This window comes from Brachyhypopomus gauderio, chromosome 2 (assembly GCF_052324685.1).
Source record: "Brachyhypopomus gauderio isolate BG-103 chromosome 2, BGAUD_0.2, whole genome shotgun sequence".
In the NCBI taxonomy this organism is placed as follows: Eukaryota; Metazoa; Chordata; class Actinopteri; order Gymnotiformes; family Hypopomidae; genus Brachyhypopomus; species Brachyhypopomus gauderio.
The window spans coordinates 15,788,383-15,812,561 of record NC_135212.1 but is presented as its reverse complement, the minus strand read 5'-3'; the positions used below and the strand labels follow the sequence as shown (position 1 = coordinate 15,812,561).

The 24,179-nt window shown below is 39.4% G+C and overlaps 1 protein-coding gene across 2 annotated transcripts in view; it reads left to right on the top strand.

The window, feature by feature from the left end:
- Positions 1-539: 539 nt before the first annotated feature.
- The window catches only part of akt2 (v-akt murine thymoma viral oncogene homolog 2), a 42,580-nt gene continuing 18,940 nt past the window's right edge, over positions 540-24,179 (top strand). Inside the window, exons 1-5 of one of the 2 annotated variants that reach the window (XM_076988767.1) lie at positions 540-780; positions 874-989; positions 12,052-12,222; positions 12,453-12,581; positions 14,835-14,946. In XM_076988767.1, coding sequence (XP_076844882.1) covers positions 12,177-12,222; positions 12,453-12,581; positions 14,835-14,946 — 287 coding nt within the window. In that variant the 5' untranslated portion in view covers positions 540-780; positions 874-989; positions 12,052-12,176. Of the gene's footprint in view, positions 781-873; positions 990-1,195; positions 1,338-12,051; positions 12,223-12,452; positions 12,582-14,834; positions 14,947-24,179 lie in introns of those variants that run through there. The other variant, XM_076988768.1, reaches the window with a different exon arrangement.

The following is a 24,179-nucleotide window of genomic DNA, read 5'->3' as shown; positions in this document are numbered from 1 at the left end:
GTCTAAAACAAGCATATCAAATAATTATTCTAATTACAAAGATGAAGTAGACAACGTGTAGATGAAACACTACCCAAACGAAACAAATTGTTTTATTGCTACGGTAATAGGCTACATTTTAAAAAGTGTCACGGACTGTTGCTTGCGCAGCCATTCTGCGGTAGAAAATCGATGGTGATTTGATTAGGTTCCACATAAGTACGGAGGAAAAGAAACACACAACCACCATTAGCTTTCTTTGACCGAAACTAGACTAAAACATAACGGAAGTTATGCTCCCTTTTTATTTTCTCTCTCACTCCCAGCATATCAAAATAAAAGACACCCACAATTTGCGTATTCAATAAATGAGAACATTTATTTACAGATTGAAAACAGGGACAGGACATTTTGGAAAGTCTATAGTTAACTTAACTTACAAAGGAAAGAACGACACTGAATCATACTCAAAACCGCATTTAACTATTTAAAAAACTATTTAACAGCACATAATTTTTTTAATGTAACTATAACGTCCGTGGAGACGCACACAGCGTTCAATGAGACCTCGCCGTGCTCCTCTCTGCATATGCTTTTAATGTGTGTTTTGAAAGGTTTAAAGGGTTGGTTTCAACATACGTGAAACGACCTCTAGACTAAGCTACGCACCTAATGTGAATGCCTGTTAAAGTCAGTGGCGTTTCCTTGGATTGTAAAGGGTTTTTAAAATAATTTTAGCCTTAAGCCACAGGCGTAACTGTATGCTAGGTGTAAGTGGAATAGGAACAATCATTCTCAATGGTAAACATTAGTGGTGAACCTAATTATATTACGCAACGTGTTAAAATAGATTAAAAGCCTTTAATATTGTGTATTTTATTGTTTATTTTACAGGCATTGATCAAACGTCATTTCCTGTTTGTGCTCATGTTGAGTAGCTAGCTAGTTGTTCTGGGTGGAAGAGGCCTAGTTGAATGCCCTAGGATCCACGACCGTGAATTTAAAGTAAGGTGAGTTAATCAACAAGACGTAGAGGAAACACATTTTCCAAACCGAAACACGTATTCTAATGCGATTGGCTTTATTTAAGGTCTTTGGATTAATACCGTTGCGTTACTTCATCATGTATCTAGCTTGCTGTGCTAGCTGGCTAATAGCTCCGACTGCAGTGGTGTTATTAGAGCTGCAGGACACTCACGGCGCCTTTTAGCAGAACTCTGTAACATACAGCAGATAGAAAGTCATGAAGGTTCCTCTCAATGTAATGTGATTTTGAGCGTGTGTGATGGCTTGATAATCAAGACTAGATATACGTTAGTTGAGGTAAGGGCTCTTTGAGGCAGAATGCGGGGTGAGTGGTAAGTAACCGGCTAGCTGTTAGATTATTCGCCAGGGTTTTTGTATTGATACCTGTCAAGGCTTGATGGAAAACTTGTAAAAGAAGTGTACTATCAACAACTGTTATATTTGTCACCAATTCACCGAAAAGGAAGCGAATTTTAGTTGAACACTTGGGTTTGCTAGCTATCCTGGTTAACGTTAGATATCTTGGATTAGCTTTTCTAGCTACTCTTTTCTCGCTTAATGACCTAGCTAGCAAAGTTGCTAGTTCCTACAAGCATTGTGCTGGCTAATGTTAGCTAGGTTAAATCTTACCAGAAGTTAATCTCTTGTTCTAAACCTTCCCTAAATCAAATGCTTATATAACTGCATTCCACTGTCTTACAGTATATTGCTGTATCAGTTCATTAGCACATTATATTGCCATATACAGGTAGCTAGCTATATATGCTACATTCTTCAGTTAACCCTTATGTCCAGGGTTAGATGCATTGCAGAAACCCGTGGGCCGGGGTGTTGTGACAAATTCAGCACCCCTCCGTTCCCCTTCTCGGGATCTCACTCTCTGTTCATCCTAGCTCAATCACTTTAGAGGTATATAGTTGCGACCAATTCATGTTAACTCCGTGAGTTTCATGAATGTAACACCAGTGTAGCCAGAATTAAGAGGGGAACATTTCTCGGCAGGTGGTCTGCCAAAAAAAGCATCTCCGTGCAACTTAAATTTAAATTTTGTTGATTGTACTTCAAAATCATTTTAGCCATATATATACAAATAGCCAGTTTTACAGATGCAACACCATAAAATTAAATATATAATGTATATGCATGTCAGTTAGAAAATACTGAATTATAATACTGCGTATTAAACATAACATGATGCACTGCTGTTAGGACTCGTCATTACATGGGTTTTCTAACAGACTGAAACAGGGAGAGCATTCACGTACAACACGGTATGTGTGGAACATAACTCCATCCAGAAAGCCGTACAGCATGCGTTCCTGAGAAGGGGAGGCATCTCACGGCGGGGGTGTTGAATTCAGCACCTGCGCAAATAACTACACACAATGTTTCAAGGTATCCACCAATACTGACGCACATACTAGTATTTTAGATTTGTTCCGTTTAAGGATACCTCGACAAAATTATGAAACTTATTATGTACTGGGGATTATTTATGTGCAGTACTGTAGGGATTAATACAATGAACATAATTATTCATGATTTATTGTGAAGTTACTTATGACTTGTGGCTAGTTATTAAAAATATTGTCACCAATGAGTAAAATTTTCTATTCACATTTGAATTACATATTAGGCAAAAATAATAAACTGACAATATTTAAAATATAAAAGTGGTTTCTCAACATTCTCAATTTGTAATTTTAATAGTCACCATATATATATATATATATATATATATTAGGGGTGGGCATAGATTAATTTTTTTAATCTAGATTAATCTCACTGAAATCTTGAAATTAATCTAGATTAATCTAGATTAATCTATATTAAAATGGCTCATATGCGTGCTACCCAAGTAATGACTAAAAGTCAGTTTTTGAGATAGGGTTTCTTAATACAGGGGGTGCATTAGACCAGGGGCTCATCTCTTGTTTCCAAAATGCATCAATGACTGCTTGAGGAAGCTGTTCTACTTTGATACTTGAAGAAAAAAAACATGCTCAATAAAATGTAGGCTACTCGTGTTCAACGGTTTATTCAGTTAAACATGAATTTGTAAGCCTACATACTGTACATTAAAAGGGGTTGATAACATGTTTATTCAGCTAAACATGATATTTGAAATGTAAGCCAGCATTTAGTTTAACCTCACGGACGTAATTTGGGGGGGGACTTTTTCAAAAGCCGGTTTTGGTCCTCTGCAGTTTTAACGGTTAAAAAGAAATATTTAAATAGCAACGAATCTAGCGCTAGGACCATGCAGAAAACGTCCGCTCCGGTAACACTTTACGTTCCTAAAAATGAATTTTCCATGAAGCAAACCGGGTGACTTCTTGGATGCATCCATGTAAACACACGAACGATTTGTAATTCACAGGTTTGAAAACTCGTTCTCGCCCCTACTGTGCAATTTGGTTAGGAATACAGCCGAGCTAAACTGTCAAGTTGAAAGTCATCATAGTTTGCTTACCCATTTTGACCCAGTTCCCAACCCAACTTTAAGAATAGATTAACGGCGATAAATTTTATATCGCCCGATAAGAGTATCAAATTAACGAACGCCGTTAACGGCCCACCACTAATATATATATATATATATATATATATATATATATATATATATATATATATACTCAATAATTAAATATTGTGTGTGTGTGTATATATATATATATATATATATATATATATATATATATATATATATATATATATATATATATATACACACACACACACAATATTTAATTATTGAGTATGTTCTAATTATGTAGGCTATAGGTTATACCTTACTAGTATTTTGTCAGCAATTTCATCTTTTACATTAATTACAAGAATAAGTTTGAATGGGTCTAAACAGCTTATGGAAAATGTGGATATCGAAAAACTGTCTAAAATGTAATCAAACTTTAAATATCACAGATTTATGGCCTACCAGTAAAAATCAGAGTGTATGTGGTATGCGTGTGTGTAGAGAGAGAGAGCGCAAGCGAGCCACAACCACAGCCAAAAGTTACTTGCTAGTACGTTGTTGTAATGACAAGCACTCCCTTGTATTAAAATCTACTATAGACTTGTCATTTATTTAAACTAAGCTAGTGAATCTTGTAATGTTAGAGGTTAGTCTCAGTTGTAAGACAACTAAATATATAAATTTGTGCAATCTTGTATATTAAGTTTTCAAATGCATATTAGAAAACCTAATGCTGGTAGCATGGTTTATGGTTGGTTGTGTGTCAGAATAAGACAGGGACTGACCTACAGATAAACAGGCAAAAGAGTTAACAGTATGTTTTTGAATTCTGTGGTTAGTTATATTGGGCAGTTGAAATGTTGCACATGGTTAGGTATGTGGCAAAGAAGCACAAAAAGGAGCTGTAGTTCGGCTCCCCACCAGAATTTTGTCATGAATGGTACATTGAGAAATGTTGGTGGCATACAGGTCATTCAAACTCTGTGACAATAATAAATGTTGTCTGTGAACTGGGATGCTTATGTACGTTTTCCTTGTGTGCCATCTAGGATTGTGTGTCTGTTTTTTTTAAGTAGATGGATAATTGAACATTAGCGCTGGTTTAAGGTATGTTATAACTGGTTTGTAGGCAAGAGAGCATGTGCTCTGCTTAAATTATTAAAAACAACTTATATATTAAGTGAACATAATGCTTGCAGGAAGTTTCTTGTAAGTAGCCAGTGTTCACCTGTGGATGGAAAACTCATGTTTCTAATTCAGATATCCATGGTAATGAAAGGCTAGACTTCCTGAACTAAAATGTAGCCTAATGAAATACTGAACAGATGATTGTCTGATCTCAAAATGCAGCCAACTCTTCAAAAGCTCAGATGATATGACATGCTTATCTTGCATCATTGCTGGCAGAAAATTATATCACTTAGTAAGTTATTGACGGGCAAATAATTGTCATTAGCTCAGTTGAATTTGTGGAATTTGGGGTGCAGTATACAGTGCTCCACATTTTCACATAATATTTACTCTCATCCATTTTTAGTTGCTTAGATAGTGTGGCAGGAGAATTCCTAGAAAAGCTTGGTGCTTCTTTCTTGTCTTTGGTGTGCCAGGTACCAATTATGAAGTCTTCATGTGTGAAAAGACATGTAGGCCTAGGCCTATTAGCGGCTTCATTTCCTATTGTTGTTCCATATGACACGAATAGTCCACAGTTAAAAAAAATTTTTTAAATTTTTTTTACACATCAGGAAAAACTAAGCCAAACTATTCTTTAGTGCAGGGGTAGGCAACCTATGGCACGCGTGCCACCGTTGGCACGCCGAGGCATAATCACTGGCACACGCCACACTGGACCAGCATCAGCAAAAAAAATTAATAATAAAAAATCTCAGACAGAGAGCACGATCCTCCAATCGAAATCGCTCCTCAACGCTCTGCACTCAGCTCCCGCCACAGACCCATGTTTAAATATGTTTAAATAACGGCCGCACAGCGCTGCGTGTGACGTAATCCCTGAGCCGCGTCAAGGCTGGATAATTTATTATGGATTATACTTTCACGAGTGACCGTAGCGCGCGACTCCGCACACCTCGTGCGAACCTGCGCGAACGGCAGAGGTGTTTATACTTGGCGCGTCACATTCTTTGCAGTAGAGGTGTGCCAAAAAATCAATTCATATATCAAAAATCGATTCTCATTTACTACGATTCAGAATCGATTTTAAATGTCCCAAAATCGATTCTAAGTCGTGGTGAAGTCTCGGGTTGCGTAATTACAAAATTACGCGAGACTTTACGCAGCATGTTCTGGGACACACTTATGCGCCGAAAAGGTTCAAAACACATGGAGGAAAGAGATATTCAACCTGTCCGGTCTTCATTTAAGGCAAAATTATGGGTTCATTTTGGTTTTTACCGAATGCCGTGGAATGCTGTGAGCACGGGAGCGTTAATATAGAGAAGGGTGAGAAATAATATAGAGAAGGATGGACCCAAGTGCCGGCTCGCAAGATCAAGAAACGCGCACAGCGACCCAGAACGAACAAACAAAACGACACGGAAGACTCAACGCGCAAGAGAATAGAAACCAAAACCGTGAGGGCACGGAGTAAATAGAAACAAAAAACCAATGCGGAAAATACAACGCATGAAATATAACACTCAACCTTAGTGAGACGGGAGGAAGAAACAAAATAACAAATGCAACGCGAAAACAAAACCAAGGACACCAGCAGAAGTAACTGGCAAAAAACGGTGCAGCAAAATAAAACCCTTCCCAAAAATAAAGGCAAAACGGATAGGAAGAAATACAGGATTGGGAAAACTTGAGATGAGTCAGGAAGCGACACATGAGATACTCGAATAAGTAAAGAGAAAGCATAACAGAGAGTGGTGGCGAGACCATTAAACGATAAGCAATCACAGAGAAAGCAGAAACTGGCTGAGAACGTACGGTTACGCCGGTTTAGTCTGGGACTGACTCTGGTGCCCCTAGCGACGGCTGGGGGAACTGCATCCGAGCCAGCCCTGACAGCTCGCAAAATGAAGCGCAAGAATTTTGGTAACAACAAAAACCATTTTATTTTACCAAAGCACTTAATTTTTGTTAATTAAATGTAAAAGACACTTAATTTTCTGTATTTGTCGTTCTGTCTTGCAAAGCAGACTGTAGTAGATCATGCAGATTTTATAGACTGAAGCAGACATTTTTATAAATCAAATCGTTTTTTGAATCGAAAATCGTTTTGAATCGAAAATCGATTTTTGAATTGAATTGTGGCCCCCAAAATCGGAATCTAATCGAATCGTGAGATAGTAAACGATTCCCACCCCTACTTTGCAGTGTTCTCCGAAACGATATGTGGTAGTATAAAGAAACACCCCCTAAAAACAGGTGAAGGAACATTTACCTGATGAATTTTAATGTTGCATTGTGTTCCAGGTTTGAAAAGTGCTGGAATTTAGGCTAAGTGAGGGCAGCCCTGTTCAGAATGTAGACAGTGTGACTGTCAGTACGCAACAAGCAAACACCCCCCCCCCCCCCCCCCCCCCCCCCCCCCCCCCCCCCGCGCTCCCATTTTATTTGTTGATGGTGGCACTCCATGTCTCAAAGGTTGCCAACCCCTGCTTTAGTGGATATAACAAATAGCTACATGTTTGCAATGTTTCTTACATTTCTTTAATACTTGCATGCTGTTGTAGCTACTTGGATAACAAGTCTTTGAGTCTCTTGAGGATATTTAAATGTAGTTATACACAAGATTTTCAAATGTAAATATGTATGATATACATACAAATATAATATGTATGACCATTAAAGCTTCACATAGGGCCCAGCTCACTTCATATCAGCATCCACAATATCGCAAGCTCATGACAGGGGTCATCAATTAAGCACCTCCCTTTGTCAGTGTTTTGTTCAGTTAAGCCCACGAAGTCCCAAACAGGCTCAACAGTGAGCCGTTTTGCACCAGTGAAGAACTGGAACCTAATTTAGAACTTTTAATTGCATTTCCATCAAAATAAATATGTTCCCAGCTGGTACCAAAGAATAGTAGGTTCTTCAATGTGAATACAATTTAATAATTGTTGCATGTTGCGTAGGGCTGCATGATTAATCGTATTTTTATCGTTATTGCGATGTGAAGTTTCACGATAAACACATCGAAAGAGCCACGATAACTCCTTGAATAACAACAAACTCAAATTGCATTATCCTCATCCAACAATAGAGGGAGCTATTCGCACTGCAGACTATGATCACGTGACGTAAGTAGGCAAGAGGCAAAGTTGCCAGGTTCGCGGTTTTCACGCTAAATTGGGTTTGTTTGAAAATCCTGCCGCGGGTAAAAATTCTGGGGCAGCGGGGTGCGGTTTTTTGGGCTACTTTTAAGTTGGGCTACTGCGGAAGTTACAAGTCAACACTAAGAATCAATCGCGATATAATACTTAATTTGTCTCCATTTCACACTCGCCACCCCCCGCCGACAACTTACACTTGCAGATTTTTTGTAGGACCTGGCAACCCTGGAGTGAGGCGAACACGCTCAGCAGACACACGATTTGGATTAAGCCTGGTTTACACTTGACGCGGCACGAGGGTCCGCGAGGCGAAAATAACGTAATCGCGGTGGCTTCGCCCGTGCGCAATGGCCTCGCGCGCTGTCGATTCGCGGTCGTGCACCTCTCGAATTTTGTAATTTCGCGCGCACCGCGTCTCAGCGCAATGAGAACAGTCATGTTTGCAGGGTTCATACACCTATACAAGGTGGAATTCAAGCACTTGTACAACATTTTCAAGGTCCATTTCAATAATTCCCAACATGTTAAACTTAATTGAATTAAATATTTATACATATACTCTAAATGATTCGAAATAATTTGCTTTTTTTTATCACATTATTTAATGGATGTTTATTTTCAAAACGCCCAATCTTAACGTCTTCACGTTCTCTCATGTTTCGTCCTGGAATTACAAGAGGCTCGTATTTGTTAACGTAATACAAGAGAACTGTTCAATCAGACAAGATATTTGTATATAATATTTGAAGTAGTTACAATTTCAAGCATTTTCAAGTAATTTAGCCTAAATTCCAGCACTTTTCAAACCTGAAACACAAAGCAACATTAAAATTGGTCAGGTAAATGTTCATTCCCCTGTATTTGAGGGGTGTTTTTTTTATACTACTAGGCCTACATATCGTTTCGGACAACACTGCCAAGAATGTGACACGGCAAGATTAAACGCTTCCGCCGTTCGCGGAGGTTCACGAGGTGTGCGGAGTCGCGCTACGGTCACTCGTGAAAGTATAAACCTAGATTGAATCTATTGTTGAATAAACCTGCAAAATATTTGGAATTATTCTGGATTCATTACACAGTAAAAAACAAAACAAATTAACGTGCTGCTGTTCAGAGAGACACCACATTTCTGTATTTTAATCTTAGTTTATCGTGGTTCACATCGATATCGTGATATCCAACAATGTTATTGCACATCGCAATTCTAGTCCACATCGTGCACCCCTAATGTTGCATACTGACAGTCACGCTGTCTACATTCTGATTAAGATCAGGGCTGCGCTCACTTTAGCCTAAATTCCAGCACTTTTCAAACCTGGAACACAATGCAACATTAATTTTTGTCAGGTAAATGTTCCTTCCCCCGTTTTTGAGGGGTGTTTCTTTATACTACCACATATCGTTTCGGACGTATAAACGCTTCCGCCGTTCGCGCGAGGTGTCCGGAGCCGCGCGCTACGGTCACTCGCGAAAGTTTAATCCATTGAAGCGGGTTCGGTAACCGAGGGTGGATGGGTGGGAGGTGCTAAACTCACTGAACTATGGGAGCTCACAGTTCAGCGTTGGTGGTGAAAATTAAAACTCAGAAAATCGATTTTCATAAAAACACATCGTCCTTAACTGTAAATTCGAATTAATAGATAATATCGATTAATCGCCCAGCTCTAACTCGAAGTTAACTCAACAATGTCAGCAGGGAGCAACACGGTGGCTTGGTGGTTGGCACGTTTGCCTCTCAGCACTGGGGTCTTGGGTTCAAGTCCCTATCTGAGTGGAGTTTCCATGTTCTCCCTGTGTTTGCGTGGGTTTCCTCCGGGATCTCCGGTTTCCTCCCACAGTCCAAAAACATGGAGGTAAGGTAAATTGGCAGTCAACAAAAAATTCTCCCTGAGTCTGTGTCTCTATGTTCAATAAAAAGTAGTGTCTGTGTCTGTGTGCGTGCGTGCGTGTGTGTGCTTGTATGCCCAGTGGTGGATGGTGCTTTGCCACTAGGGTCTGTCCTCTCTCCCCTTCCTGCACCCCATTCAGTCCCCCAGGGGGCTGTGGCTTCCGGTAGAGAGTACGCTGTGCGCAATTGGCTGCCGCTTCTCGCCGGTGTGTGTGTGATTGTCTGTGACTTGTACCTGTGTTAAATTGTAAAGCGCCTTGGGAATCTGGAAAGGCGCTATATAAATCGAACATTCATTCATTCATTCATTCATTCAGGGAGAAAGAGAAGAGGCCATATATGGACACATTTCTCCTTTGACTTTGAAAAAAACAAGTCGGCATGTAAACCATGTGGGACGACGACGTCGGGAAAAATACGACAAATGAAACGACATCTGCGGGCTATGGCATTGCTGTTTTTACGGCACCCAGTTTTATATAGAATGTAATATATATTGTTCATAACAAACTCCGTATGTTTTCAGGTAGAGCGGTCCTACTGGTCATCAATGTTTTGTTAATGTTATGCTCAATAACTATATGTTCAGTTCAATAAAGTTGTTTGGAAATCTGTTTTTGTATATACAAACGATAATATTTTGTAACTGGTTAATAAATTTCACTTTGTGCGAGTGTATATAATGACCATTTATATTTTAGTCAACTAAATTCTAATAATAATTAGTCGACTAAAACTAAAAACAACTCCAATGACTAACTTATGACTAAAACTAAATTACATTTTAGTCATAAGACTAAAACTAAATCAAAAATTGCTGTCAAAATTAACACTGCTCCCCTCTGCCTTTCACCGGCAGGCAGCAACACACAGATCAGATGAGGCAGAGATGATAATCAAGTTTAACGATGCCTACAATATTGCAAAAAAAGAACTTCCCTTCACTAAATTCAAGTCAGAAATAATTCTTCAGAAGAAAAATGGCTGGAACGTAAACCCGACATACAGCAATGATGTCACGTGCGACAAATTGTTAGTTAATTATTTACAAGTCAATATTGTCTATGTGGACAGCAATAAAAAAAAAGTGAAACCGGTAAAACTGCAGTGTTGTGTGATGCAGTCGAAAAATTTGGGTGCACCTAACTTTTGTGCTGGTGCACCTAAGAAAAAAAAGGCGCACCAGTGCAACCAGTTAGTCTAGAGCCCTGCTACACATCCAGATGTCACCAAAAAAAAAAGACGTTAACCAGATGTTTCAGTCTTGTGAGTTACAGTGATTATAACGTTCATTGAGTACTCTAGTTTTGTTTTGCTATGATGAACTTTTAAAGATGCCACCTTTTTTATGCATAGAAATGATGGAAATTGCGAATGTCATCTGTAGCTTCTTTATATGTGTGCAAATGAGGGAAGTCGGAACAGTGCCATTCAATGTAATGTAATGAAATACTGTATGTAAGGGAATTTATGATTCCCTGTTCGTGACGCTCAATCAGAGCACTCTTAAAGGCAGAAACACGGATTAGGGAATGAACAAAATGTCAGTAACCGCTTTCTCTCTCTTATTAAACTTTGGAACTCTTTCCTGACACCCGTGTGTTGTGAATCTGCTAACACACTGCGGACTGAAAAAATGTATAATGCTGTTTATGAACCCTGGTGGCTTTGATCTATGTTCGAAGACACTATCAAAACCTTTACACTGTGTAACAACTATTGTGAATAACAACCTGCAGGTTTTAGCCAGAAACAAGAGTTGTGTTCATTTCTCACTTAAAGTATAAAGGAAATAGTGATTTGATTTATATTGTGATATATATTGATTTCAACTGTTATGAGAAAAATATCGTGATATTTATTTTCTTTCCCATATCACCCAGCCCTAGTTAGGAGTTCAAATAACACTGAACTAAAGCACTGAGAGAGGCCGAGTTGTCTAAAATTCCTCCATTACTTTGGGAGGCACATTAACAACTATGGAATGCATTTGAATGCAGCTATTGCTACTGTGAGTGATGTAACCAACTATTGAAAGAAAAGGCCAATAGTTTTCATTTTCATTAATTCTTTTTTGCTCCATCATGTTTCATTGTACTATTAGGTTTTGGCTTAAAATATTGTCTTTTAATGTTTGAAACTGTACAAATTCAGGAAATCATACGAGGCCAAGCACTTCCTCATGGAAGACACTCAGAACAGATAATTGACTTAAACAAATCCCAGTGTTCTTTTAACTTACAAAACCTCAAAAAACAGGAAAATGTCAAGATTGGGAGGGAGTTGGCTGAAGCTAACAGCCTAGCTAGCATAAATGTAAACACTACACTTGAGCTCCTCTCTTTTGTTCTTCTTAATTATTGTTTTGTTCTTGATTTCTTCAGGCCCTGTGCAACAGTAGTTGTGGTTGCCCATTTGACACTTGTGTTTGGAGACCCAGCTCACCCCTTCCCCATCCTCCCTGCCACCCTGCCCTGAGCCCCACATACCCCACACATCCCTGCCCATCATGAATGAGGTTACTGTTGTCAGAGAGGGCTGGCTCCATAAGAGAGGTGAGGATCATGTACCATATCATTCAACTGAGAATTGTTGAAAAACTGTAGAATTGACATCGCACTTCAAGGAGATGAAATTGGTATTGGTTCTCAAATTTGTATCATATCATTAGTCTGTGACAGTTGATGTAATGCTTTCATACGCTGTTGAGTTGCTCTATCAGTTCATTATTTCTCTTACACCATTTTTGTAATCTGCCTTTTTATCTCTGCCTTCCTGTCTTCAGGTGAATACATCAAGACTTGGAGGCCTCGTTACTTTATCCTGAAGAGTGATGGCTCTTTCATTGGCTATAAGGAAAAACCTGAGATGTCTGATCCTAATTTGCCCCCTCTCAATAATTTCTCTGTAGCAGGTTAGTCACCAGTCTTAAGGTGATATGTAGTGTTTAATGGGGGTGGGAATCTCCAAGCACTCTTCGATTTGATTACGATTCAGAGGTCTGCTATTTGATTATAAAACGATTATCGATGCATCGTGGTAGTAGCAATCCATGATAAATTAACTTTATTTCCATTTAAAAACTCCCGTTTTATTTTATATTTAATCAAATGAAAGCAATATGGCAAGTACAAGGCCACACATTCCAGAGAATTGAACAAATAAATACAAACTGAAAAAGTTCACCTGTAGCAGCATGTTTGCAGTAAATTAACAAATTTCAGCAAATGCCAACTCTTAACCATCTTTATGTGCAAACAACAAACAAATATGTGGTACCAAAACCACAGCTTCCACACAAGAGTAGAATTATGTGCTAGCAACAATATCCTGGGAATAGAACTCCTCAGACAAAATCAGAAATTTACCAAAATCACAAACAACTTTTCATACACACATTCAGAATATTTTGAATAGCTAATAGCTTAAACGCCTTCCTTATATAAAAATAAAGATTCCAAGACTTCAGACTAAATATTGAAAAATAATATCTTCTAGACGGGACACTGTATCTCTGCTCCAATGTGTGCAGCAGTGCACGAAAGCCCTTGTTCTCAACGACTGAATACGAACACAAATCCTTCGCTAAGAAAGTTTATATAGTTAAGCACAAAGCGAATTTTAATGTTGCTTTGTGTTTCAGGTTTGAAAAGTGCTGGAATTTAGGCTAAAGTACTTGAAAATGCTTGAAATTGTAACTACTTCGTTTCACAACAAATAGCTGTCTGACTGAACAGTTCTCGTTAACAAATACGAGCCTCATGTAATTCCAGGACGAAACATGAGAGAACGTGAAGACGTTAAGTTTGGACGTTTTGAAAATAAACAACCATTAAATAAAGTGATAAAAAAGCAAATTATTTTGAATCATTTCAAGTATATGTATAAAATTTTAACTTAATTAAGTTTATTGTGCTGGGAAATATTGAAATGCACCCTGAAAGTTCCATACAAGTGCTTGAATTCCACCTTGTAAAGGTGTATGAACCCTGTAAACATGACTTTGTTCATTGCGCTGAGGCGCGGCGTGCGCAAAGTTACAAAATTCGAGAGGTGCACGACCTCGCGAATCGACAGCGTGCAAGGCCCTCACGCACGAGCGGAGCCTCTGTGTTTACGTCATTTTCGCCGCACGGACCTGGTTAAAGTATAAACCAGGCTTTAGTAAGTTGGTGCCGGCTGTATTTGCTACGCTTCTTGCGCCTTTGTTATGTGCGCAGCACAGACTGTCTGGGTGCAACACCTCCACTCTTCTGAGTTCCACTCATTACATTCTCAGTTAGAGCTAACGTCTAGACAATCAATTGTTGTAATTTGTGAATCGATTCTGAATTGTCCATGTTGCACATCGAGATGCATCTAAGAATCGAAAATGTATTTATTTATTTATTTATTTATAATTCAGGTTAATCCCCCTAGCTATGAAATGTTTTTATCTAAAAGGCTAGAGGAAAGCATAATTTCAGTGAAGGACTGTAATTTTATGGTAAAAATAAGCCAGTTAAATGCAACACTAATATATAAAAAGCTATTAAAATAAAAAAATAAAACATAAAATGCTGTTCAGTAATGCTACATAAGGGGTGGTCAGGAGTCATTGGTCATTCTACCAAGTCATGAACGTTTATTAGATTATCAAGCACAGTGAAGTGCTAGCATTATATTGATACATTTAGCTAGTTAGATGAGGCTGCATGTGGACAGCATCTTATCTTGGATAACTATTGGTTCTCAATCAGAAAGATTTTGAAGACATTTTTAGCCAAATAACATGTCTGTAATTTTCTTGCCCTTGCTATGTCATTATTGTCTTCTACCTTCTTGCTTAGTGAGGAAAGAATCCAAACACCTGGGCCTGGTGGATACAACATATTTTAACTTCACTGTAGTTTTAATGAACCTGAGATGGGAAACAGTTGTAGGAGACATTGAAATAATCGAGACATAAGTTCCAAAGGCCCATCCCAACAATGCCCCAGGTGTTTAGTTGTGTGCATAATTGTTAAAAATGGTCTGGATGTAAATACAGAGTGTTATGATGGTTACACAGCCCTTGAAAATACTGCAGTCTCCCACATACAGTTGTTTAGACTGGAAAGGCATGGCATGTAATAAGTGAATTTTCCTTATGACTGGCTGTGCCTTTTTGGTAAATTCCCTCTTTCAGAATGCCAGCTGATGAAGACCGAGAGACCTCGGCCAAACACCTTTGTCATTCGTTGTTTGCAGTGGACCACAGTCATAGAACGCACTTTCCATGTGGACAGCAATGCTGAAAGGTGAGCAAAGAAGGATGGTGTATGCTTTATACACTAATATATACATATATTAGGGGTGGGCATAGATAATTTTTTTAAATCTAGATTAAACTCACTGAAATCTTGAAATTAATCTAGATTAAAATGGCTCATTCAGAATATGCGTGCTACCCAAGTAAAAGTCAGTTTTTGAGATAGGGTTTCAATAATACAGAGACCTACATTAGACCACGGGCTCATCTCCTGTTTCCAAAATGCATCAATGACTGCTTGAGAAACCTGTTTTACTTTGATACTTGAAGAAAAAAAACATGCTCAATAAAATGTACTCATGTTCAATGGTTTATTCAGTTAAACATGAAAATAGTACTGTATGCCTACATACTTTAAGAGGGCATATTCAGTCAAACATGAATTTGTAAGCCTACATACTGTACATTTAAAAGGAGTTGATAACATGTTTATTCAGCTAAACATGAGATTTGAAATGTAAGCCAACATTTAGTACATTTAACCTGTTTTCAGCGGCGGCGACTCTTCCCCTGGGCTGCATCAGTGCTTGACCCAGCGTCAGCAGCATTAGCAAACGGGTGCTTTGCGTTAAAATGGTACTTCAGACTGGTAGAACTCCTACAATAAACTAATTCCGCTTCGCATAAGGTGCAAACAACTTTAGTCTTGTCAATGTCTCCATTAGGAAGCTTCTTAAAAATTAATTTTCCATGAAGCAAACCTGGCGGCTTCGTGGCGGCATCCATGTAAGCACACGTGTGATTTGTTGTGGGTGGTAATTCACAGGTTTGAAAACTCGTTCTCGCCCCCTACTGTGCAATTTGGTTAAGAATACAACAGAGCTAAACTATCAAGGTGAATGTCATCAATTTGCTTACCTATTTTGTCCTAGTTCCCAACCCAACTTTAAGAATAGATTAACGGCGATATTTTTTATATCGCCCGATAAGAGTATCACATTATCGAACGCCGATAACGGCCCACCACTAATATATATATTAGGTTATGGGCATATTGTTTGAAGATAGCCCTTTTCCACCAACAAGTAATAGGCTCCATTTCATTTTGCGCACTGTTCCGGATTGTACTTCTAAGAACCTTTGTGCTATCATAGAACCAGCTCGAGTATGCACCAGTTTTTGCTGGGACCAAGGATGTCATAAACATCGGGTGTAGTACAGCACACAACAAAACTAAACAGTTTTAACAAGGAGGCAGAGTGAATAGATTACATGTGAACATTTATTCATTTATTATTAGGGTTCACACATGAAGTGTGGGGAAACCTATTGTTTTTGCTTAGATTTTTCTTATTAGGGTTCACACGTATTGTTTTTGCTCAGATTTGTCTTCTCATTATTAGGTGAATTAAAAGGTTCATTCCTGGTCAGGCAGTGTATGTTTTGTTATGAGATGTAATTACAAAGTTATTTAGCTCATTGATCTGAACCAGACAAGACCCATTACTGTATTCTGCATAACAGGAGTTTTTATGATTTAATGTCAATGTATGGTTGTCTCTAGAATTCATATTTCAAGGCCAAGTTTGACAGCTTTGTTTTATATTTGTCAGAATGTAATTTGGTATACATTTGTTGTCTTTGGTCAAAATAATAACTGAGTTATTGACTGAGATATATCTTATGTAGGAATACTTTTCGATGTGGGATTTGAACTGCCTATGTCTACGTGCGTTGTAGAATTCTGCATTGTTTGTAATTGGGAGCACCTTGCTAAACATGTTAAGCTAATGGAGATGACGCGATGACAGGTTGAACTCTAGCTCTTTTGAGGAAACATTTTACCTTTGATCAGCATGCATGAAAATGTATATTTAATGTCAATTACGTTTTTGTGTACTGTAGCCCCCCGAAAGGTCAATTTGCACTAAACTTGGCACACAGCACAGGAACCTCAATTTATAATAGGCGTTCAAATTACGATTTGATCACTTCTGTGGTTCATGAGTTATGGCAATGTAGGTCATGCATGGCAGGGCCACAATGATTGATGTGAAAGAAGACCAGTGTGGTATGTCAGAAATTCAGATGTTTTTTTTTGTTTTTAGAAGTCTTTACCTACAGAGTAGGGCTGAACGATTTTGGAAAATAATCTAATTGCAATTTTTTATCTATAAATTGCGATTGCGATTTAAAATCGCGATTTTTTTTCCCATTGTTCCACTTCAGGAAACTCTGTTTTGGCATTTTTTTATACAGCTCAGATACAGGGTTGCGGGGGGGGGGGGTGTAAAATGGATTTAATTTAAGTATTATTATTATATCGTGATTGATTGATCGCCTGTGGTTGACGCCAGAACGAACTACTAACTTTTTAGTCCAAGACGCTCAATGCGTGAGAGTTGGCAACCCTGCAGGTATAGCAACTTGGCTAAAATATGTGCGTGAGGGCATTTGGTAGCGCATATCCAGTGTGTTTAACAAAGCCATGAAGCCGGGCTTGTTCACTAATATTAACGGACATCATGTCTTTCACTATGAACTCCGTTACTGCCCGAGTTATTTCAGCGTGCCGCTTCCAATTATATCCATAAGGAGTTACACTTTCAAACGGTTCGGTCAGTGAACCCTGTCTGCTGGACCGCAGTCAAGCTATCCACGCTTTTGCGATTCATCCGTGCTTTAAATCTTATTGCGCCTATATGCGTGATTTTACGGTATTTCGCTGCTCACCGCATACTAAAGCTGTATAAGCGCAGAGAAACACTTTTGCGTATTTGAAGATGCAGCACTGGTCGTTGGCATTTTAGCCTTACAAATATCATACGAGGCTTTGTGGTGTTTTTTAAATGCTCAAGAAGGTTTGTAGTATTACCTCGCGTCGTTTTGCAGGGTACCTGACGTTGAGCAGCATCTTTTTAAAAGCCAACGTAATTTCACACAACTGATGTGCTGCCCCTCTTTGGTATTAGACTTTCAGTTGTGTCAGCTTCTGTCGAGCCTGAAGCCATTGTGTAACAAGTTAAAGTGCGCTGTGTTAACTTCACTTCTCCACCTCCCTGCCTCCTGCTCGGGTTTGCTCCGTTCGTCCTCGGCTCGGCTCGCTCCCAAGTCACGTGACCAGTTTAAATCGCAGCCTGTGCGATTAGACAATCGCGTTTTAAAAAATCGCGAAATTATCGCAAATGCAATTAATCGTTCAGCCCTACTACAGAGTCTGTAGTTTATGGCAATACCAATATTGACATGATTGGATCAAATTCCTAGGACTAGTTTGAAAAGAGATTTTTATTCAATTGATGCATGTGACAAAACTATAAATTTTTTAATAGGATTTGTAATTGCAAAGTTGTCAGGTCTACTGCAAGGAATCAAAAGAATCAAGTTGCATGTTCCTAAGCGGAAATCTGGAGGAGTTACGTATGATTTTCACTAATAGCGCCACCTGTTGGACAAATGTTTTGAAACTGCACAGCGTGACGCAGAGTCCTAAAATAAGCATAGTGTTCATGTTTCATGTCAATTGGCCAATGTTTAGTCTGCAAATCACACACCCAGACTGCCCCCCTCATCCACTCCCGCCACATTCCTTCATCCTTCTAACACTTAACAACTCAGGGTCTCTGCCCATACACTACATTAATACATACACTACATACAAACAGTCAGACATGTGAGTTGCCTGTGACAACTGATACTGCTACAACCTCTTCATGACTTATATATTTCATATTTCAACTCTCTCGTAGTGTCTGATTGATATGAAAATTGAAAGATGTATTCCCATGAACATTGTGATAATGTCTGCTGAGTTTGAGCCAACTCCGTGTCTAAATGGCTTTACAGTGAATATTTTAATTTTCCCTACTAAGCAATACAGGGAGTGATGGAGGTCACACAGACAAACAGCCCCCCATTCATTTTGCCACACACACCCACATACCTCTGACACTTAACAACCCATGCTCTCTGTGTCCCTCGATCTCTCCCTGTAATGCACATGCACACACACAAACCCAGGCCTTCCTATAGCTTTCACATTGACACTGCCATAGCCATACCTACCCATACCTCAGTGACTAACAAGCACATGCACCAACTAGGGCTGCAACTATCGAATATTTTTTTAATCGAGTATTCTGTCGATTTTTTCATCGATTAATCGGATAAAATCACACTTGTGTTTTTAACACAATAATATTGATAGTGTGTAATGCAACATGAAAGTTCTCTTAAAATGAGCAAGCAATTGGCTGTTATTCCGCTTGGAGAAGCGCAGTTCACGTGTGGATGCTTTCAGTTTAGGTGCTGAAGCATTGAGGAAGTACTGTTATGGTAGGCCCAGTGCTTAATTTGTAAATCAAACGATGCCGGAACGCAAACAGCGGCATGAGACAAGGGGTCACTGAGGCCAACAATGTCACCGGATCGCACACAAAACGCAACGCTTAGGCGCACAAATGTCAAAATAACAAGCCAATCCGTTTATATAAATTACTTTTAAATGATTTACGTGTGTTTTATAAGTGTTTTAAGTGCAGAAGTGCATTTTAAGCCTAAATTCCAGCACTTTTCAAACCTGAAACACAATGCAACATTAAAATTCATCAGGTAAATGTTCATTCCTTTTTTTGAGGGGTGTTTCTTTATACTACCACATATCGTTACGGACAACACTGCACAGAATTGTGACACGTCAAGTATGAACGCTTCCGCCGTTCGCGGAGTTGCACGCTACGGTCACTCGCGAAAGTATAACTAGCTTTTAGCTTTATGGAGACGCAGAAAGGCATCGCTAAAAGGGAGAGCTCTTATGTGATTTAGGAAGCCTGAATGTGGATCTTGTGTTTAAAAAATGTATTTTATAGAATTATTTGTTCAATAACTATTTGTTCCGCCAGGATCCGGCTCAAATTATGCCCTGGGTAGGCCAGATCCGTTTTACAGTAAATACACTGCACTACGTTGTCCACCTTGCGCAGCGAAAAATGGTCCCACACTTTTGACATTTTTGCCCTTTTACGGACACCGCTATCTTCGTTTTCCGCCATTTCCATCAAAACAAATCACGCTGCCTTAAACCTGTGCGTCAGTTATAACAGTCAGTGTAAAACAATGATACCGGAGCTGCGTAGTAGTACAAAGCGGGATTTTAAACATTTAAAATAGATGGTGACATAAATTAAACGAAGCCTCGAGGCAAAGAATTTGCCTCGAGTATTTTTTGTAATCGAATTATTCGAGTTACTCGAAGAATCGTTTCACCTCTAGCACCAACTGACATTTAGCTTCTATTTTTTGAGCAAGTATGTTATTCATGGATTCCGTTCATATACCTTTGTGTGCCATCGTGCCAGTGGTTGCCCATGCCTACGTGCTTAGATCCTGTAATCGCCAAGTGCTCCTATCTTTCTTATAATTCAGGTTGTAAAACGCATACTGCAGCCTAGGCCGTAAGGCCCAGAAACACCAATGAGGGAAATATAGACAGGGACCCACATTGGCCTAATGGTGGTGCTATAGCACACCATTTTGTGCTTTGGTCCATATCTCCCACACCATAGGTCCTAGAAATGAAATTCCACTTCTGGTGGATTCCTTGGCTCAAGCCAAACAAAAAGTCTCTTGGAGCCCTAAACTCTGCCTTGCTAATTTGCATAATATGCTAAACCTACTTTTGCCTACTACTCCTACTACTACACAGTTGTGACCAAGATTGCAAGTCTTTGTGATGTATCAAGAGCTCCAGAGGTGGAAATTCCTGGTTCAGAAAGTAAAAGTCGATTAGCCCTGGCCAGGATTATATAAAGATGCATGAAATGTTGCGCTGGAGTTCTTGGGAGATGGCAGCATTGGCATTACGGGAAGATATTGCTAATGGCCGAATTCGCAGAGAGCACGTTTTCCATGACCATTATGATTTTTTGGCCCATGATGATGACCAGTGTTGTGAATAACGCCGTTAAAAATAACGACGTTGGGTAATGGCGTCATTTTGTCAGTAACGGGATAATATAATTTATTACTTTTCCTGTCGTTACAACACTGTTGACGTTACTGGTCATTAAAAGCGGTGCGTTATTATATATTGATATACTAACAGTAATCCGAGCGGACCGCTGCCCAGGCTAGTGAGGAGTAACAGATCTCGATAGGTCACAGTTCTCGGTGTAACACATGTTTAACTTAAAGGGAACCCTGGCTGGTAACACTTGTAAGCCTTAATATGCTGTAATTAATCTAAATTATTAAGACATGTTGTAAAAAAAATCACAAAAGCAGCAGATTTATTTACAAATCAACGCTTTTATTCGAAATATTTGACATATGGGCGCAGCCATGTTTTCTGACGCGCAATGCCTGCTGGGTAGATGACGTCAAATGGTTGCAGCGCGCTAAACTTGACTGCGGTTGAAAGGAGTTAATGTTAGTTAGCTAAGCTATCTTAAAGAAAACCATGCCACACTGTGTTGCCGTTGGATGTTATTTCCAGTCGAAAGGCAGTGGGAAGACTGATATTAGTCTTCACAGTTTTCCCAAAGATAAAAAGAGGAGAGAATTTTGGGAAGCAGCGTGTGGACGAACACAGCTACCAAAAGACCCGCGGCTCTGCTCTCATTACTTCAGTCCCGATGCGTTTGAGTCATTCAGTAGAGCCCAACTGGTGAGAGAGTTGACGGATGCTGTTGGTTTTAAACGTAGACTAAAACACAATGCAGTGCCCACAGTTTTCCCACACAAAGTCCAAAAGCCCCAGAATGTGGAGCGAGAACCGCACAAAGAAACGTGAACATAAACATGCGCTGGATTCTCTCCTGGCGTCCCGGTGCTTCCAGTATAGACCCATGCACGTGTTTGCTAACAAAAACATAATAAAAAAAGATGAGAAATTATCACCTGAACGTAAACTCGACAGAAAGGGAGCATAGCGTGGAAACAAATGACAAGCCTGTGGGTCTGCGCATGCGCAAAACTGCAAACTAGCACAACTCGATGCAAAGCACAACTCAACAGAACACCGGCAACAACATTTACAGCTAACGTTTAAACCTTTCAAAGTTTAATATAGTAAATATAGTAATGTAATATTATATCATGTAATATAATATAATATATAAGCCTTTGAAAAGACTATAAAAATAATGTAACGTTTACTGCTTCTCCCTCGTTTACGGATCCTTACTTTCCCTGGTAACGAGTTACTTTTATTATAGAGTAATTCAGTTACTAACTCAGTTACTTTTTTGAACAAGTAGTGAGTAACTATAACTAATTACTTTTTTAAAGTAACGTTCCCAACACCGATGATGACTGGCTTATAAACCTTTTCAGATTTCCAAGAGCTGTCCACTTGGAACTCTGTGCTGAGTTCGGTCCAGTTTTGGAGAGAGAAATGCTGAGGAGTTGTGCATTGACAGTTCCTTTACAGGTGCTGACAATGCTCGGCTTCCTGGCAACTGGCTCGTTTCAAAGAGAACTGGCAGACTGGTCGGGGATATCCCAGTCATCTTTGAGCCGTGCCATGCCAGCTGTTTTGGATGGGATCATCTGCATGTCAGCTAGGTATATAAAGTTCCTATATGACACGGTTGACCAGGCAAACATTAAAGCGCAATTTGCAGCGATAGCCGGTTTCTCTATTGTAATCGGAGCGATCGACTGCGCACACATTTCCATAAAGGCACCATCTGAGGAGGAATTAGCTTATGTGAATAGAAAGCACCTTCATTCCATAAACGTGCAAATAATCTGTGATGTAGTGGCACGGTGGCCTGGTATTTGCATGGTGGCCTGGATCAACCCATGATTCGTACATACTTGCAAACAGCACTATTCCACGTTGATTGGAATGTGCAATAGAAATGTGCGTGGATTCTGATGTAAGCGCGGTTTGATGCATCCGGGGTTTTTTTTTTTTTTTTTTTGCTTACGCCATTTTCTGGATTTGTCCATACGCCAGGTTTCAGTAAGAAATCCAAAGTCTTTGTACATGAGTCCCCTGGCCACTATTCTGCAAGAAGAATGACTTAAAATCCCTCTGACCATTCTGCAGGACTTGTATATGTCATTCCCAAGACAAATTGATACTGTATTGGTGCAAAAGGAGGTCCTACACCATACAAATAAATTATTGTGGTCAATTTCTTTTGATCTTTTGGGCCTCAAGTGCCTCAACTGAATCTTTTTTTTTTTGCACAAAAAAAAATTCACTTGTACCCTTTGGGCCTCTTTTTGCCTATTGAGGCCAAAATGCCTATTCATGTGTGAACCGCAATTGCTGCTTGCGGCAATATTTGAAGAGCAAACATGAATGAGCTATTGGTGATGAGAAGGCAGATAAAAATAGTAAGAGATAATAAGTGATGTTAATGTGACGGTATTAAATAGTACTTGAAATATATTAATTTTACATGTAGGATAACATAATCAACCTAGCATCATTAATGGTTGATATGGACAGAGATGCAGGGTCAGCTTCCAGCATTGCTGTAGCTGATTTCAGTGTCCCATCACACCATTGACCACAACATGCGCTGGCAAATTACAATTAGTGTGTCCAGCTCTGCTGTGTGATAACTCTTTGCTTTGCAATGTGAAAGTCACATATTGTCAGGGTTTGTGCTGAAGAACTTTATTTTGTTTTGTGGAAACTGAACTGTTAAAATTTAGGTGCGTGAACCGGAATGGTCGCGCTTCCTTGTAGGTGGAAATGGGATAAGAGTGACTACGATGGGCAAGCTGTGTGCTTCACAGACATGGTCCATAAGTTTGAATCAATAAGGAGAAGGGTGCATAATGAATTTCTTGGTCCGATTCAATGTTAATGGCAGTGTCAAATTTATTTATATAGCGCTTTTTACAACACATATCACAAAGCAGCTTTACAATCGTATGGGTCCAGATCCCTAAAGAGCAAGCCAAAGGCGACAGTGGCTATGATGGTGGGGATTAGAAAGAAACCTCAGGAGGACCAAGACTCACAAGGGAACCCATCCTCCATTGGTCTCCCAATGACATGAGGGGAGTGGCAGGTGTAAATCTTAGTGACACATGAATGTACAAATCAAATGTAGGCATGATTTAAAACAAACCTCTATTCATTGGTTCATTAGGGCAGTCATGGCCTGGCGGTTAGGGAACTGGTCTTGTGACCGGAGGGTCGTGGGTTCGATTCCCAGACCTGAGGCCATCACTGAGGTGCCCCTGAGCAAGGCCCTTAACCCTCAATTGCTCACTTCTATAAAAATTAGATTAAAATGTAAGTCGCTCTGGATAAGGGCG